At 40.1% G+C, this 19,695-nt stretch overlaps 1 protein-coding gene across 4 annotated transcripts in view; it reads left to right on the top strand.

The window, feature by feature from the left end:
* HGF (hepatocyte growth factor) overlaps positions 1 to 19,695 on the top strand; it is a 77,370-nt gene that overhangs the window by 36,464 nt on the left and 21,211 nt on the right. For all 4 annotated transcript variants that reach the window (XM_062209781.1, XM_062209611.1, XM_062209866.1 and 1 more), the window contains 3 exons: positions 7,360 to 7,534; positions 11,122 to 11,249; positions 19,178 to 19,280. In XM_062209781.1, the coding sequence (XP_062065765.1) occupies positions 7,360 to 7,534; positions 11,122 to 11,249; positions 19,178 to 19,280 (406 nt within the window). The remainder of the gene's footprint in view (positions 1 to 7,359; positions 7,535 to 11,121; positions 11,250 to 19,177; positions 19,281 to 19,695) is intronic.

Genomic DNA, 19,695 nt, shown 5'->3' on the forward strand with positions numbered 1-19,695 from the left:
ACTTGGTTTGGCCACAGGAGACTCTGCAAACCTCCCTCCTTTGGGTCCATGTTAAAAGATTAAGTGCAAAGGAATGCTTCCCCCAACATTTAATGGGCTTTTCCCAATCAGTTATCCTGAAGCATTTGTGTTGGGTTTGCAGCAGGTTTTGATACTTATACAGTAGGGCAACAGCAGGAATCTGTTTTACTGCAGTGTCAGAATAATTCATGCTGTTTAAATAGTAAGTACATGAGCAGCAGGGATCAAGCATTTAGATCACAGTGAAATGGTTACAGAACAAGTCATTCATCAGAGTCCTCGTCTGTGAATATTTATTAAACAGCTCCATGAAGCCTCGTGAGAATTCTTATTTATTAATGAAAACCACTTAATTACCTTGTTGTACAAATATATCTTGATTCCTCTGGGTTAGTGGTTCATACATTGTCATTTGAATTATATCATTTTTGTTTATGGGGTCACTTCTAGCAGCTGAATGTCAAACAGCATAAATACCAATGCGCCAACTTCAGAAGGGACTTTGTAGTTAAAGAGAAATACTGCTAACTTGTGGTCAAAAATCATGAGAAATATTTCCAGCAAATCGAAACAAAAGGAAAAGAGGAACTCTCAAGATAGTTAATCTTATATATTTTAAGACTTATTGGTTTATTTGTTTGAAAAGCAGAGTTTCAAAGAGAGAAAGAGAGAGAGACAGAGAGAGACAGAGATGTTCCATTCTCGGGCTCACTCTCCAAATGGTCCCAACAGCCAGATCTGGGTGAAACCAAAAAGCCAGTAGCTTAGAACACCATCTGTGAGTATTCCCACATGGTGGCAGGGTCGCAAGTGGTAAGGCCATTACCTGCTGCTTTCCAAGGCACATTAGCAGGGAACTGGATTGGAATCTCACTTCCCCCGGCCACTGCATCAGCTCCTTAAGGCTATATATATTTTTAAAGACATGGATGTTTATTAAAACAAAAGACAAAAATGATGATGTTAGCATTTAAATTCCCTAACACTTTTTTCTAGTTTTTTTTTAAAGACTTACATTTTATTCATTTAGAGTTAGAGAGAGGAAGAGAGAGAGAGAGAGAGAGAGAGAGAGAGAGAGAGAGAAAGGGAGAAAGGGAGAAAGGGAGAAAGGGAGAAAGGGAGAAAGGGAGAAAGGGAGAAAGGGAGAAAGGGAGAAAGGGAGAGAGAATGAATCTTCTGTCCACTGATTTACTCAGCAAATGGCAGGAGCTGGGTTGACCCAGGTCTCCCACATGGGTGCAGGGGCTGAAGGACTTGGGCCATTTCTGCTTTCCCAGGCATATTAGCAGGGAGCTGGATTGGAAGTGGAGCAGATGGGTCTTGAATTGATGCTCATATGGCATGCTGGCATTGCAGGCAGAGGCTTAACCTGCTATGCCACAACGCCAGCCCCACATTCCCTACATCTTGACAAGGGAGCCCTACTGGAAAGATGTATTTGTCCAGTAGTAGGATTTTGTATTTTTATTAATGTGGTGCCATTCTTTGTATTCTAATTTTAGAAATTCCAAAATATTTTATCTTCCAAGTTAAAATCTGGCAAACAATCCATATTATTTAAACCAAATACAGAATTTTGGTTTTTATTTCACAATTTTAACATTTTTAGTGAATATTTAGTGACTTTAAATTTATAGCTCAGGCTTTAAAACATAGTAATAAAAGTTCAAGCCGGTGCCATGGGTCAATAGGCTAATCCTCCGCCTGCGGCACCGGCACCCTGGGTTCTAGTCCCGGTCTGGGCACCGGAATTTGTCCCTGTTGCTCCTCTTCCAGTCCAGCTCTCTGCTGTGGCCCGGGAGTGCAGTGGAGGATGGCCCAAGTCCTTGGGCCCTGCACTCGCATGGGAGATCAGGAGGAAGCACCTGGCTCCTGGCTTCGGATCAGCACGGTGTGCCGGCTGCAGCGGCCATTGTGGGGGTGAACCAGCGGTAAAAGGAAGACTTTTCTCTCTGTCTCTCTCTCTCACTGTCCATTCTGCCTTTCAAAAAAAAAAAAAAAAAAAAAAAAAACTTCAGAAAAAACTGTTTGATGTAGTGATTCAAATAATGAGGATCTTAGAACTGCTATTTTTTTTAACTTTTATTTAATGAATGTAAGTTTCCAAAGTACAGCTTATGGATTACAATGGCTTCCCCCCCATAACTTCCCTCCCACCCACAACCCTCCCCTTTCCTGCTCCCTCTCCCCTTCCATTCACATCAAGATTCATTTTCATTTCTCTTTATATACAGAAGATCAGTTCAGTATATATTAAGCAAAGATTTCAACAGTTTGCCCCCACATAGCAACACAAAGTGAAAATACTGTTGGAGTACTAGTTATAGCATTAAATAACACATTAAAGACAGAGATCCTACATAATATATTTTTTAAAAATTAATTAATTTTCTATGCAATTTCCAATTTAACACCAGTTTTTTTTTTCATTTTCAATTATCTTTATATACAGAAGATCGATTCAGTATATACTAAGTAAAGATTTCATCAGTTTGCACCCACACAGGAACACAAAGTGAAAAATACTGTTTTAGTACTAGTTATAGCATCACTTCACATTAGACAACACATTAAGGACAGATCCCACATGAGATGTAAGTACACAGTGACTCCTGTTGTTGACTTAACAATTTGACACTCTTGTTTATGGCGTCAGTAATCTCCCTAGGCTCTAGTCATGAGTTGCCAAGGCTATGGAAGCCTTTAGGGTTCGCCGACTTTGATCTTATTCTGACAGGGTCATAGTCAAAGTGGAAGTTCTCTCCTCCCTTCAGAGAAAGGTACCTCCTTCTTTGATGGCCCCATTCTTTCCACTGGGATCTTACTCGCAGAGATCTTTCATTTAAGTCTTTTCTTTTTTTTTCTTTTTTCCAGGGTGTCTTGGCTTTCCATGCCTACAAACAAACAAACAAACAAACAAAAAGAACTGCTATTTTTAAAAGTGAATGATTCATTGATCAAAGCTGATTGGAGACCTATTCAGTTGTGGTGTGGTGTTAGCATTAAGGATACAGGTTCTGAACTTGACACTGACATTGTAGTTGATAAATTGGCAGTGAAATATTTTCTTCAATGTTTTTACACAAATGCTCTTTTGTAATATAGATTTGCCTTTTCACAGAGACTACTAAACTTAGAAAATTTGCTCTCAGATTAAGAGAAATACTCACTCATTCTCTATTAGTGCTAAATTTTTTTTATCATTCTTAATATTTTCTATTGATCATGTGTTGATTTCTTAATAAATTAAGATAATATTTATTTACCTTAGTAAACTCACTGTATGTTTTATTTATTTATGTATATGGAGGAGAGGGAGAGAAGGAAAACTCTCATTTCCCACATGGCACTGGGCTGGAGCCAAAGCTGGGAGCCGTCAACTCAGTCCAGGTCTCCCACATGGGTGGCAGAAATCCAATTACTTTAGCCATCACTGCTCTCATGTCGGGGTCTGATGTAGCAAGAAGCTGGAATCAGGTGCTGGTGCTGGGTACTGAACTCAGCTACTTCGGCACAGGCATTCTAACTACTCGGCTCAACAACCCACCCCTCTCTCTTTTTATACAGTAGATTTAAACTTGCTCTTGAATTTTAGGCTCTATGTATTACTTCAGATGTTCATTATCGTGGGTCATTTCCATAAGATTGTAACTTCAAGAAGTTTTTTATGAACAAATCACTTTGACATTCTAATCACCTTTATCTTAAAACACATCCTGGAAGTGATTCTTGATACTTAATTTTAGGTTGACAGTCTAGGTAGAATGTCTAACTCCCTCCCCTCTGCTCGGCTTGTTTTAACAATGCCAAGTTGCCTTTGCATAGCAAAGGAGGCAGCTCTCTGAACCTGCATCCACAGGTAGATCATCCGGGGACCGTATTCCTTTTGGCCCCATATGTTCATTCTTGATGGGCTTAGCCTTGAACTTGTTTCTCTGAGGTATGCTGGGCCCACATCTGGCCCTGGGTGGTCCTTGTTGACATCTGGGCTCAGGGAGCCTGGGTCTGTGACTTGCACGTTCACAGCGCTTGAGAACAGGAGTTCAGGAGTAAAGAAGGCAAACAGCACACATAAGCCAGCAGGAGAGGAAGGAAACCCAGGTGTTCCAGCAGGTGGCAAAACCCAGCCAAAGTGTGTTTGCAGTGGCTGCCCTAACTCAGAATTTACTCCAGTGTAAGGACCCTGGACTCTCGGCGGAAGTCCTGAGTTGGTGCCTGAAAGCTGAGTGTCTTGGTTCCTTTTCTGAGAGCTTGACCTTGGCTCCCTGTTAGGGAGGCTGGGAGTCAAGATGAACTGGCTGCATCAGGCAAAGACCTATTGAGGAGCTGGGTCTCATAGCTAGGCTCTCTGGCATGGGATGCAGACATCTCAAGTAGAGGCCTCTCGGCTTCACCAAACTCCTGCTTCAGCCTCCCTGAGCACCCTGAGAAAGGCATTCATTCCTCTTGTGACCCAGTCACCTCTTTTTTTTTTTTATTTATTTTATTTTTGACAGGCAGAGTGGACAATGAGAGAGAGACAGAGAGAAAGGTCTTCCTTTTTGCCCTTGGTTCACCCTCCAATGGCCGCCACGGTAGCGCGCTGTGGCCGGCGCACCGCGCTGATCCGATGGCAGGAGCCAGGGGCTTCTCCTGGTCTCCCATGGGGTGCAGGGCCCAAGGACTTGGGCCATCCTCCGCTGCACTCCCGGGCCACAGCAGAGAGCTGGCCTGGAAGAGGGGCAACCGGGACAGGATCGGTGCCCCGACCGGGACTAGAAACCGGTGTGCTGGCGCCGCAAGGCGGAGGATTAGCCTAGTGAGCCGAGGCGCTGGCCTTGTGACCCAGTCACCTCTTAAAAACTCCACCTCCTGGGGCCGGTGCTGTGGTGTAGTGAGCTAAGCCTCTGCCTGCAGTGCCATCATCCCATATGGGTGCTGGTTTGTGTCCCTGCTACTCATCTTCCTATCCAACTCTCTGCTGTGCTGTGGCCTGGGAAAACATTAGCAGATGGCCCAAGTGTGTGGGCATCTGTATCCACATGGGAGACCTGGAAGAAGCTGCTGGCTCCTGGTTTCAGATCAGTTGCTGCCATTTAGAGAGTGAACCAGCAGATCGAAAACCTCTCTGTCTCTTCTCTCTGTCTGCAACTCTACCTCTCAAATAAATAAGTAAAATCTTTAAAAAAATGCCACCTCCTAACATGGCCATGGTGGTGGTCAGATTTCAACATGAATTTCAGAGGCGACAAACCATACTCAAACCATAGCAATGGAGGAATCCAAACTTCTCTTCTTAAGATATGAAGCGAATGAATTGATTGATTCCTGGGGAATATTTATTTTTGCCTTTTCCCATCATAACTTTATAACTAGATGTGAAATACAGCAAGGCAAGCTTGACCTTTCACCTGTTTCTCACTTACCACCCTTTCAAAGACTTTTCCACACTCTCAGTCTCTTCTTGTCACTTAGCACCCACCTCACAACCTCAGAAATATAGTAACTTAATAGCCTTTGTTTTGGTGAAATATTGTAGTTCCTCAAGAGCTTTGAAATTCATCTGATATCGAATTCAAGTCACGAAGGACTTGTGTAACCAGCAGCAACACTTTCTATACAAGACCTTTCTCCCAGGTTGATAATCTGTGTTCTTCCTGAATCAATGTGTATTACCAAATCACTATATATTAATTTTCTGGCCTATTGGTTCACAATTACTGCTGTATAGATCAATTCCTGGATATTTTCCAACCCCATTTGAATTTCTTTTTAACTTAGGATATATGAGTCTTATTTTCATTCTCTAAAGTAGGTATGTAAGAAATTGAGACTTTTTGTGAAATGACCTGAAATAAAGGTATGAATTGGAAAATTAATGGGAATCTGAATGTGACTGAGGTGGTCATCAAAGTAATCTTTCCCCCTCTTTTCAGAAACCTTCACAGAATAACTTTCAGCTTAGAATGCACTTAATTTGCCTAGGCTCAGTTCCTGACACTTAAAGATACAAAACACCCAGCCACATCTTGTAGTTAACTGTTTGCGAGAAACACATCTTAATGACATTTAAGAGCTATTTGAAACAATTTACGGTACTAAATGTCAAAAATATTCATGGGTGTGCGTTGTCTCTGAAGACACATTGAATTCTGACTTCTCTTTTGGAAGGAAGGTAGTAAATTTAATTACATAATGGGGTAAAGCAAAGCAATTAATTCAAAATTTAAGCTATCCTTAGCAACTTAAAACTTGAGCTTTAACCAGGGGTATCTTGAATGACCATTTAGGTTGCGAAGATAGCTGGGGGATTTGTACTGACCTTATCAAACCATAAACAGTTTCATGTATGTTTTGAAAATATTAACAAATTTTAGAATGCCTTGAGTTATAACTTAGTACATATTAAACACAATGTTGGTGTTGTGGTGAAGAGAGCTAAGCTGCCATCTACAATGCTGGATCCTATATTAGAATGTCAGTTTCATTTCCTGGCTGCTTCATTTCCAATCCAGTTCCTTGCCGATGTTCCTGGGAAAGCAGCAGAAAATGGCCCGAGTACAGACCTCTGCTACACATTTGGGAGACCTACATGGGGTTCCTACTTCTTGGCTTTGGCTTAGCCTAGCCCTGGCCATTGTGGCTGTTTTGGGTGTGAACAAGTGGATGGAAGATCTTTCTCTCTCTACCTCTCTCTCTATCTATTTCTCTGTGTCATTCTCTTCTTAAAAAGATCTTAAAATAAATCTTAGAAAGAAGTACTATTTGTATTTTTTAAACAAAATTTTTAAAAATATTAGAGGTAAAAAGGAGACAGTTCTGGTTATGGTAAAATGTAAATTTATACTTTTTTAGTTTCTCAGGGTTTCTTTATCTCTGTGAGGTATGGTAAGCATTGCAATTGGATAAGCAGGAAATAGAACTTTGTAGCAAAACTGATTTTCTTAACACTAACAAATTGATTAAAAGAGAATCTTAACATACAAATTTCAAATAGATTCAGCATTTTAGAGGGCAATCATGGTCCATTACATCACTGATTCTAGATATTTGAGCAATCTGATTTTAGAAATAATCACATAATTATTTCAGAAATACTACCTGTTCAGTGTATATAAGTTATAGTGATAAGTGAAACTAAAAGGTCTTTAAGGAATTTTTCAAGCACAAACTAATTTCAGGTTGTAATGAAAGGGAAATTGGAACAGTGAGAATAACACTGTTAAGTTGGAATACTTATTGGACTTAATTATTAAAATATTGTAAATGACAGAAAAATTCTGGTGGCAAAATGCAAATAAGCTCAAAGAGGAAGGTGACGTGTTGGAAGTTGTAATTGAAGCTTCTTTCTTCCAATAGCTCACAGTATTATGAATGACACTGATGTCCCTATGGAAACAACGGAATGCATTCAAGGTCAAGGAGAAGGTTACAGGGGAACCATCAATACCATTTGGAATGGAATTCCTTGTCAGCGTTGGGATTCCCAGTATCCTCACCAGCATGACATAACCCCCGAAAATTTCAAGTGCAAGTGAGTAAATTAAGCCAATGTTACAAATTTCAGTAGACCCTGGGGGAAATGAGGCAGAATGGCTACTTTTTACTAATTCCTCTGCTAGTGCTACTTGAACTTGACTGTGCCAGGAGATAATCAGGAGGTAAAAGGCATATTTATTTTTTCACGCAGAGATTTGGATTCGTTAAGTCTGAGACTTGACTGTCAAATGTACATTTCAGTAAATCCTCTTAAGTGTTTCTGATCCAGAGGGTTTGATCCTCTGTGCCTAGGGAATGTATCTCTAAATTATTGATTTGATTTTTTTTATTAATGTGTAATAACTCATACAGCTGTATAGGGCACAGTGCAGTATTTCACCAGACGCACACAGCCTAAGCTGATCAAGTCCAGCATGTGAATCTATTCCTTCTGTTGAACTGTTTCTGATCAAAGCCTTGATCTTCCAAATTTATTTAATAGATCAATTAATGGTAAAGATAAACAAGCATGTTTCAAACTATCCCTTCTTAAATTCTCAGGTTAGCTTTAAGGGAGATTCCATATTTCTTTTTCTATTAAATGAAAAGGCATACCTTGATTTCAGCCAATATTTTGAAAGCATGAGTTGGCAGCCTTAAACACCAAGGAATAAAATGATGTTTAAAAGCTTATGAGAATGTTTTCTGTTGTTTCTGGATTGGCTTTGGAGAACGGGGAAGCAAAACTCTCATTGCGATGAATCAAGCCCTTGAAACTGCCTTTGAGTGTCAGTCATTTCTTGGTTGTGTGCGTCTCCCTGGCTGATTTTTTTTCACCATGTGACTTTTGTTGGACAGAGCCACAATGCCATGTGTTTTTAAATTGTCCACCTTGTTATGAGGAACATGAAATGATTGCTTTTGAGATTTATAACACACATGTCATTCATAGTGCTTTGCTGAAATAGCACCTATAAATAACATATATTGGCTTTATATAATTGGTTTTTAATAAGACACCCTACCATTTCAGAGCAGAGAGTATAAACAATTGTTGGCCCATCCACTGGAGAGGGGAGATGTTTTGTGGACTTGTGTGCTTTAGCGAATTCAGTTATTTATTTGTTGAGATAGTAAATAGCCATCTGTTAAGATTCTTTTTCATTATTTTATAATAACAAAATTTATAGTTGTCATTCTAGGTTTATTTCTCTCATTTCCTTCCCAGCCATTCAACCTCCATTCCTGACCCATTTGCACCTCAGAAAAAAATACTGAAGTAGAGAAAGCACAGAAAGTGAGAAAAGATTAATTAAAAGGGACAAAGGAGACTGCATCAAACGCTATTCACACTTTTTGCTAGATTTCAATTACTGCTAATACCCAAATAAATAGTGTATGTGCTGATACTCTGACCTTTGTAATAAAAAGAATTATTACAGAAATTGAATGCATAGACTTCACCATTAAAATCTAATTATCAAATATCTTATGGTCAGGCTTTATTGATTTTAGCCATCCTGTCTTAATTTAGTTATTTGGTCAAAATAACCAAACAAAATGTCAGTAAGATAAAAAGGTGAGCCATGTTAGTAAGCTGATAAAATCTGTCTGAATGTTCTGCTCAGAACATTGATTTACTCTTTGCTATGAGAGTGTTTCTGAAAGATCATGGAAAATGGAATTTAGGAATGTGTTTATTTTGGCAAAAAAAGTTTGAAATCCATGCAGCTTTTGCATAATAGGCATTTTTTATGAACTTTTAAAAAATTCTAATGTATGGTTTTCAAAATTTTTGAGGCAAACTAAGCTTACCTTTTAATTCCATTTTTCATGAAGTCTTTGAAGCCTTCTCATATTTATGAGCTGGTACAATGGGCCTGGCTGATCAGGTGTCTCGAGTTCTGTTAAACTTTATTTGCCTCAATACTGAGACTTCTTACAAAACACGGTTTTTGAAACACTGTAATTAACAATTCTGCCTGCCCGGAACCTACATGAATCATATAATCATCAAGTCACTTTGGTAGTTGTGAAAAATTTTTTCTTTAAGACAAGGGAAAGAAAATGAGAAAAAAATATTTGAGCAAACCTTGGCTTTTCTATTTATTTAATCTAGCTTTTATTTATTCTAGTTTCTTCCAGATACCAATTTTAAGGGCATGTCTAAACTGAGAATTTTGTTAATAGTTCTTTACTTAATTATCTTGCCTTAAATTAACAGTCTAAAATACTTAACTGAGCAGTTATCCATAAAAATTATAAATGCATATCAAGTTTATGTAAAACTTAGAGCACACATTTTGTACTGACATTAAATTTTAGAACATTAACACTAACTGGTTTCGAAGAAATAAGAGTTTCTTCATCTATTCTAACTAATAACTTTGTGAGAAGGCTATGAGGTTGACTGTGGGTCACTATCCTGAACTGTTACCACACAATGGCCCTCTTTATGACAATGATGCTTCTCATATCCTTAAATCACACAGTGGCAGAATCCACTTGGAAAGGTAGACTATTACTTATTGACTTTCTAACCAAATGCAAGCTTCTTTCTCAACAAATTTTCAGTTTCTGATGGCCCAATTGGATATTAATAAAATTACAGAACTTCTGATTGGAGCTAAGTGATACAAATACTGTGGTTTCCAATAGACTGAATATTAATTTTGTGAAATTATTAGCCAAGAATCTATGAAAAGAAAGGCCATGCCTGCTTAAAATTAGAGAATATGTCTTAAGACAGTGAATAATTACTTCCATATTTTCTCTTATATGAACATTATATTGAGGTAGAAAACCACCTAATTCCTTCCAAATAGAAAGAATATTAACATAGTCATCCTTCTTGTTGAGAATTATGCATTTCTAATTAAACTATCAATAAAATAAAGGATATACATGGATTACACTGACAACTTACTCTATGGTTAGGTTTTTGTGTTATTAGACCTTAGTTTTACAGAAATATTTATAAAGAGTACAAATAAGTTATCTAAATCAAGAACTACTGTGTAATTGAAAACAACCTAAGCAGAAATTATATAAATCAAAGAAATAGAGAATTCAAAAAGAAAAAGCTATCATGTTTTTGGGGCAAACATTTGAATAGGTTGAGCTTATATATATATATATATATATATATATTTTTTTTTTTACAGACAGAGTAGACAGTGAAAGAGAGAGACAGAGAGAGCTTGTATTTTCAAATGAGAGTAGTTAGTGACTATTAATAATAACTTTTCTCCTGCAGAGAGATACATGTTGTTTCAACATTACATATGGGCCATGAGAACATAATAAATAATAGGCCAATGTTTTTAAATGAGAGTCTGAATTTGGAGAATGAGTGAGAAGAATATCATGGTCTCTATTTGTTTTTCTCATGAAGTAGTAAGGTTTGTGTGGAACTGTGTGCCTATGGAAGGAAAAGAAACTGACATTTAATAGCATTTGTTTTGGTAATTCAGGCATTATCCAATGTATATACTGAATTCTAACTAGCTATAACTTTCCTAAGTCCAACAACTTACAGCTCTATTTATAAACATGCATATAGCCTGGGATTCTGGATATGCATTAGTGTTGACTTCACTGACATAAGAATTCTATTTACATCAACACGCTTTGTTTCATTAGGGACCTACGAGAAAATTATTGCCGAAATCCAGATGGGGCTGAGTCACCCTGGTGTTTCACCACTGACCCAAACATCCGAGTTGGCTACTGCTCCCAAATTCCAAAATGTGACGTGTCAAGTGGACAAGGTAATAGCTGATATTTTCCAGTGTGAGCATGATTAAATTCTAGGGAAATGCCTGAATGTAGGATATATTTTACAGCAGAAGATCAACCCCTTGATTCATTGATTTTATGGCTAGCAGACAAAATCAGCAAGTCTGAACTTGGCTTTCCTTTATCTGTTCCTTCACTCACCATCTATCTATTTATTTGAGTGTATATTAATGCTAGGGATAGTTCTAGACACTGGGCATTATACACCAAGCAAAACTAAATTCTTTGATCCCGTGGGACTGAGGTCCAGCAGATAGAAAACAAGCAAAATTGAAATCCTGGTGGGGATATTATGTTAGTTTGTGGTAAATGTTAGAGAGACAGAGATGTCCCAGAAATAGAGGAGATTGGAGTTGCCATTTGAGAAGTGGTCAGAGGTGAGCTCATCTGTTAAACTGCTCATTATGAGGAGGTCAAGGAGGTGAGGGAGTAGCATCTGCCAGCTCATATGAATGTAAAGAGCATCCTAGGCAGAGAAAACTGGAAGTACAAATGGCCTGGGGCCAGAGAGTGCTTCAGCCGTTCAGGGAGAGAAATAAGCACATCACTGTGGCTGGTACACAGTGATCAAGACAGAGAGCAGAGGAGATGCACTTAGGGAGGTGACAGGGCTAACATGCATCAGCATGGTAGGAATTCTACCTTGTCCTCTGAAAGAGAAGAGACGCTGTAGAATTCTGAGAAGAAAAGTTACATGGTCTGACTTAACATTTTTACTGGCTCACTGGCTGCATGATGGGAAATAACCAGAATTCTCTTCCTCCTCCTCCTCCTCCTCCTCCTCTTCTTCTTCTTCTTCTTTTTCAATTTTACTTATTTATTTGAGAGGTGTATTTACAGACAGAGAGAGGGAAACACAGAGAGAGATATCTTCCATCCTCTGGTTCGCTCCCCAAATGGCCGCAATGGCCAGAGCTGTACTTGATCTGAAACTGGGAGCCAGGAGTTTCTTCTGGGTCTCCCATGCTGGTGCAAGGGCCGAAGTACTTGTACCATCTTCCACTGCTTTCCCAGCCCATAGCAGAGAGCTGGGTAGGAAGAGGAGCAGCTGGGACTTGAAAACCGGTGCTGTTATGGGATGCCGGTGCTGCAGGCGGAAGCTTAGCCTACTATGCCACAGCACTGGCTCTGAAAATAATCAGAATTCTTGACAAGGGTTAAAACACAAGAACCAGTCAAATGGTTGTTCCAGGTGTACAAACAAGAGATAAGAATGCAGTGTAGCTCTGACCTGTGGGATAAATCACAGTTCTACTTGGAAACAGATGCTGTTGAAGACAACTCTTTTCAGGAACTATATTGAAACAGGTTTGCAAGAGAAATGGTTTGTTGCAGATTAATAATGGAGAGCTCTGGACATTTGTTAGTGTCTAATAAATTTAAAGCTATGATTTTTTAAAATGTTTATTTATTTTATCTATTTGAAAGGCAGAAAGAGAGACAAAGACACCACCCCCCACCCCCAGCAGTTCATCCACTGATTCACTTCCCAAATGCCTGCAACAGCTAGTACTGGACAAGCCCAAAACCAGGAGTCAGGAACTCCTTCTGGGTCTTGCATGTGAGTGGCAAGGGTCTCAGCACCTGAATCATTATTTGTTGCCTTCCAGAGTCCAGTAATAGGAAGCTGGGTCTGAACCCGGGGTGCCAGGACCCTCATTGGTCCTCTGAGACAGGAAGCAGCCACCCCAAGTGGGTTTGAACCCACTGCACCAAAATGCTGTCCCAGAGAGTTATGAGTTTTAAGCAACCATATTCTATTTCTCATAAACTTAACCATAATGGTCATGGTCAGTCTTAAATCACGCTAAAAAGCCCAGATAGAATGTTCTGTTTCATAGGTGTTTTGCTCTCTGTATACTTCCTCCATCCTGTAACTGTCCACAGTGCATTGTTTATATGCAACTCTGAAAACAAAGCTGCAGAAGGAAGAGGGGATGAATCCCTTTATAGTCAATCTCCCTATTTGGCAGATTTTAAAGGTCAGTTGGAAATGAAGTCAAAGCCAGTAATTAAGGGATATTTGGAACCAGCTGGGTCTTCTGCACCCTTGTCTCATTCACTTGAACAATTGCTGAGAGTGTGTGAGTGATAAGAGGAAAAGAGAACAATGTTTTATAAGCTTTTGGTGCCCACTAAGATGTACTCACATAAACCTATGTCACTTAGAAAAAGATTATATGACAGAATATGAGGATTTTGGCTTTAGGAAGTTAAGAAGATGCAACTGTGTTTTTTTTTGTGTGTGGTTTTTTTTTTTTTTTTTGTAAGTTGGTTCATTTATAGATAAAGAAATTGGGCAATTGGGCTTACAGAATTTAAGTAACTTGCTTAAATTCTTAAATTGGCACAGTCGCAAATAAATCTGACTTTCCTTCCAATGACGGTTTCATTATTCCACTCTTTTTCTCTTTCCTTCATTTTTTTTAAACAATATATTGTTCTTCAGATATGTTGTATCTGATATATGCAATAGTGCTAGACTCTGCTGGTTAAGCCATCACTGGAATTGTCCACATTCTGTGTCGAGTGCCTATGACTGAGTCAGCAGATGATGGCTCAAATAACTGAGTCTGTGCCACCCACTGGGAAAATCCTTTGGAGTTCCTTGATCTTGTAGATGTTTGGAAAATGAATCAGCAGATAGAAAAATTCCTCTCTCTCTCTAAAGCAGAAATACACTGTTAGCCAATTAGACAGGAGCCAGGAGCTCTATCTAGGTGACCATGTGGGTGGTGGGGACACAAGTAGTTGACCCACTATCCCCTGCTGCCTCTAAGGATGTCTTAGCAGGAGATTGCTTCAGAAGCAGAGTATCCAGGGTTCAAACTGGCACTGTGGGATGCCGGAGTCACAATCAGTGACTTTAACTCACTGCTCCACAACGCTGAGCCCGAAGGAAAGGTTTCCTTTCTCTCTTCTTCTTCTTCTTCTTTTTTTTTTTTTTTTTTTTTTTTTGACAGGCAGAGTGGATAGTGAGAGAGAGAGAGACAGAGAGAAAGGTCTTCCTTTTGCCGTTGGTTCACTCTCCCATGGCCTCTGCGGCCAGTGCATCGTGCTGATCCGAAGCCAGGAGCCAGGTGCTTATCCTGGTCCAATGCGGGTGCAGGGCCCAAGCACTTGGGCCATCCTCCACTGCCTTCCCGGGCCATAGCAGAGAGCTGGCCTGGAAGAGGGGCAACCGGGATAGAATCCGGCGCCCTTACCGGGACTAGAACCCGGTGTGCCGGCGCCGCAAGGCAGAGGATTAGCCTGTTAAGCCACGGCGCTGGCCTTCTTTTTTTTTTTTTTTTTTTAAAGATTTATTTATTTGAAAAGCAGAGTTACAGAGAGAGATAGAAAAAACAAGAGAGAGAGAGAGAGAGAGAGAGAGAGGGAGAGAGAGAGAAGAAAGAGAGAGAGAGAGAGAGAGAGATCTTCCTTCTGATGGTTTATTCCTCAAATGTCTGCAATAGCCAGAGCTGGGCCACCTTGAAGCCAAGAGCCAGGAGCCAGAAGCTTTTTACCAGCTCTCCCACTTGGCTGCAGTGGTCCACGAACTTTCCCAGGCTATTAATAGGGAGCTGGATCAAAGTGGAGCAGCCAGGACTTGAACTGGTGCCCATATGGGATGCCAGCAGTGCAGGTGGTAGCTGTACTGCTATGCCACAGCACTGGCCCTGAAGGAAAAGGTTTTAACTTACATATTTTTCATATATGCGAGCATTGCATTTTGTGTTTATGCTTTGGAAATCAATTTATCATGCACTACAATGACTCTAAGTTGTTTTATCAGTGTCAAATCCTATCCTATTTGAGTTCTTAAAGTTAAGTCCAAATGCCTTATAGTGCTGTTATAAATAAGACCCAAGGATATGAGAACACGAGAACTGGATATACTTATATTCTTTTCACAGTGTTTACTGATCCCTGGACAAGTTATTAAATAATTCATTTAGGAGCGGGTATTGTGGTCCAGTTGGTTAAGTAGCTGTTAAGATGCCCACATTCTATATCTGAGTGCCTGTTCTAGTTCTGGCTGCTTCATTTATGATCCAGCTCCCTGCGAACACATCTAGGAGGGAAGTAGTTGATGGTCCAAGTGCCCCTGCCACCTGTGTAGGACACCTGCATGGAGTTCTGCCTCCTGGCTGTGGCCTGGTACAGCTTCAGCTTTTGTGGGCATTTGAGGAGTGAGTCAGCAGATGGAAGATTTCCGCCCTCCCTCCCTCCATCCCTGCCTCTCTTCCTCCCTCCTTCCCGCTCTCTCTCCCTCCCTTCCTCTCTCTCCCCCCTCTTTCTGTCACTCTGCCTGACAAATAAATATTTATATTTATTTATAACCACCTCTATTAGGATTTCTACCCTATTATTATTATCAAGTTGCTTTTATTTTTAACTGATACATGGAACTTGCACATATACACCTGGTTCCTTGTGAAGTTTCGAAACATGCATGGGTTGTGTAATACTCATCCTTCTCTTCAAACATTTATCATTTCTTAATGGTGAAAATATCCTAAATCCTTTCTTCCAACTTTTTTATAAAAACAAAAACCAAACACTATGCATTATTATTATTTTTTTTTTTTGACAGGCAGAGTTAGACAGTGAGAGAGAGAGACAGAGAGAAAGGTCTTCCTTTTTCCGTTGGTTCAGCCCCCAGGTGGCTGCTGTGGCTGGTGCGCTGCGGCCGGCGCACTGCGCCAATCTGAAGCCAAGAGCCAGGTGCCTTACTTTGCTATGCAACAGAACACTAGAAATTGTTTTTATTACCTAATTGCAATATTGTACCTGTTGGCTAACTTCTGCCCATTTCCCTCATCTCCTTCCCTTCTAAGCCTCTGGTAGTCACTATTCTGCTCTCAACTTCTTTGAGACAAACTTTCCAACGTTCTACATAGGAGTGAGCTCACGTGACACTTGTCTTTCTGTGCTGGGTTTATTCCACTTAACATAATTACCTCCTGTTCCATCCACATGGCTGTCATCCCTTTTTGATAGCCGAGTAGTGTTCTATTGTGAAAATGCACCACCTTTTCTTTATCCTTTCATCATTGGGTGACACATAAATTGTTTCCATCTCTCAGCTATGGTGAATACTGCCCCAGTTAACACAGAGATGCAGGTGTCTCTTTGACAGACTGAGTATATATCCAGTCATGGGATTACCAGGTCATATGGTAGTTCTGTTTTGATTTTTTGGGGGAACCTCCAAATTGTTTTCCCCAATGGGTGTACTCATTTACATTCTCACCAACAGTGTTCAGGCGTTTCTTTTTCCCTACTTCCTCACCAGCACTTCTAAATCTTTTGTGTTTTTGATTTATAGTCAATATTACTGGAATAAGGGGATAGCCCATAATAGTTTTGATTTTAAAAAGTGGAAATAATCTGTAGTTTACCAACATTAAAATATGGAATAATCTTTTTTAAAAAAGTTTATTTATGTTTGTTGATTTAAATGACAGAGAGACACACAGTCAGAGAAAGATCTTCCTGCCACTGGTTCACTCCCAAAATGCTTGCAATAACTGGACATGGTCATGCCAAACCAGGAGCCTGGAACTCTGTCCCAGACTCCTATGTGGGTTGCAGGGACCTAACTGCTTGAGCCATCATCTGCTGTCTTCCAGAGTGTGCACTGGCAGAGAGCTGGAATAGCAAGTGCAGCTGAGACTCAAAACTAGGCAGTCCAATGAGGGATACAGACAGCTTTGCTTAAGCAGCATCTTAACCTCTGCCCCAAATGCCCATCTCTAACACAGAAGAATTCCCATGCTGATATACATTTGTAGATAATAATTTGCAGTCAAATCTACAGTGTTTATACAAATTATCAATGTTTAATAGATAACGTTTTTTAAATGTTTGGTATGTTAAAATATGGATAACATCTCTTTTTAAATGTAGAAGTGCAACACACATATTTGGAAGAATGTGATTTTTTTATATTAGATTTCTTTTGAAAAGATAGTCGCCTCCAGGGCCGGCCTTGTGATACAGCAGTTAAAATGCCCTTGTGATGCCTGCCTCCCATATTCCAACACTGGTTTGAGTCCCAGCTGCTCCACTCCCATCCCTCTCCCTGTAAAATGTGCCTGGGAAGGCAGTGGATGGTGGTGCAAGTACTGCTACCTGTGTGAGATACCAGGATGGAGTTCTGGGCTTTGATTTGGCCCGGCTCTGACTGTACGTCCATTTGGGGAGTGAAGCAATGGATGGGAGATCTTTCTCTCTCCTCTCTCTGTCACTGTGTCTCATACTTTCTCACTCTGTTTTTCAATGAAAGGGATATTAAATATTAAAAACAAAAAATAAAATTGCTTTCACTGAACTTTGAAACAATTTGTGCATCAAAATGAGTAACAGTAATAGATTACTGTCTATATCACATTGAATAAAAAGGAGTCCAAGAGTTCCCTTCCACTTTGGATCACTAAGTGGATGAGAAAGGGAAGAGGTAAAACTAGTATTTAAAGACGAATGTCGGCCGGCGCCGTGGCTCAACATGCTAATCCTCCGCCTAGCGCACCTGCACACCGGGGTCTAGTCCCTGTCGGGGCACTGGATTCTGTCCCGGTTGCCCCTCTTCCAGACCAGCTCTCTGCTATGGCCCGGGAGTGCAGTGGAGGATGGCCCAAGTGCTTGGGCCCTGCACCCCACGGGAGACCAGGATAAGCACCTGGCTCCTGGCTTTGGATCAGCGCGGTGTGCCGGCTGCAGCGGCCATTGTGGGGGTGAACCAACGGTAAAAGGAAGACCTTTCTTTCTGTTTCTCTCTCTCTCACTGTCCACTCTGCCTGTTAAAAATTTAAAAAAAATTTTAGAAATGAAAGATAATCATTTTATAACCAGCCTAAAAACTGACTCATGAACCTCACCAAAGTTTGTATAAGTCATTTTGTGAAAGTAGGTTTGGCTCGGGTGTTTACTTGATCTCAAAGGCCCTACCCATTGGTCTTTTGCCCTACTTTGCCAAGTAATGGAATGCGTCAGCAGTGAAGGGACCAGTGGACATCACAGGTCAGGAGTGCTCTGGGAAGCACAGAGCACCGCCCACACCATGCTCCTGTCAAGTAGCTCACGCATGGTTTCATTCATGAGAAAATAATCAGACAAGTTGAAATTAAGGTGGCACATTTGCCAAACAGCTGGCTTGGGTGACTCAGAACATTGATGTCTTAAAAGACAAAAAATCAAAACGCAGGGAAGGTGCCTCATGTGTGAGCATTCATGATGCTTTTCTTGACTTTTATGTGGAATGAAATTTTTCAGAAGAAAATGTTAAGATATACAAATATCATTCTGAAAATTCTCCTTTTCTTAGTATCCCAAAGGGTCGTTCATTTAATTTTTTCTCTCTTTTGATGTTATTTGTAATATTGAAATTTGCAGGGCTGGCATTGTGGTGCCATGGGTTAAGCGGCTGCCTACAATGCCAGCATTCCATATGATGCTGGTTCAAGTCCCAGCTGCTCCACTTTTGATCCAGCTCCCTGCTATGGCCTGGGAAAGTAGTGAAGAATGGCCCAAGTGCCTGGGCCTGTGCCGCCCACGTGGGAGTGCTGGGTGGAGTTCCTGGCTCCTGTCTTTGGCCAGGCCAGCTCCAGCCATTGCGGCTGTTTGTAGAGTGAACCAGTTGATGGAAATCTTCTGTTTCTTTTTCTTTTCTCTCTCTCTCTCTGTAATTATCTTTCAAGTAAATAAATAAATCTTAAAAAAATAAATTTGCATAAACACCTAGTTTAATGGAGAAATTGGGCTGTACACATAGATCCTTTAATCCTTTAATGTTTATTTGCACAAATTTCAGAGTGCTTTGTTTTCATTTTTATGTTAGTTTTCATATACTTATAAAAATGTCTTGGTCTTATCTTCCCTAATATTCATAGTCTTCCTCTTATACCCTTCACAATAGATTGCTATCGTGGGAATGGCAAGAATTATATGGGCAATTTATCCAAAACAAGATCTGGACTGACGTGTTCAATGTGGGACAAGAACATGGAAGACTTGCATCGGTGTGTATACCTCCTTCTTTCAGTAAACAGAATGTAGTGATAACAGGAGACAAACATTATTATTTCTTTATTATTTTATATGCAATAGTAAACCCGTAAAAATATTAGATTTTTGGGGACACCTCATAACATTGCCTGTCTGTAGCACCCTTCTAATTATGCAACTCGTGCAGTACTCATTCATTTCTAGACATTTTCTGTGTGCTCTGCACTGGAGCCATGGATAACATCCACAGAAAGCGGGCACATACTTTGGTTTCACCTTTGGAGAAGAATATGGACATGTTGAGGAAACCGTTACATACCTTAGCATGACAATGTCTAATTAACCGATGAATTTGGTGTTACAAATAGTGTGTGCTATAAGATTACTATGTTCTCATAATTAGCAGTAGTTTTTGCAATCAATGTGATC

Source organism: Lepus europaeus, chromosome 1 (genome assembly GCF_033115175.1).
Source record: "Lepus europaeus isolate LE1 chromosome 1, mLepTim1.pri, whole genome shotgun sequence".
NCBI lineage: Eukaryota > Metazoa > Chordata > Mammalia > Lagomorpha > Leporidae > Lepus > Lepus europaeus.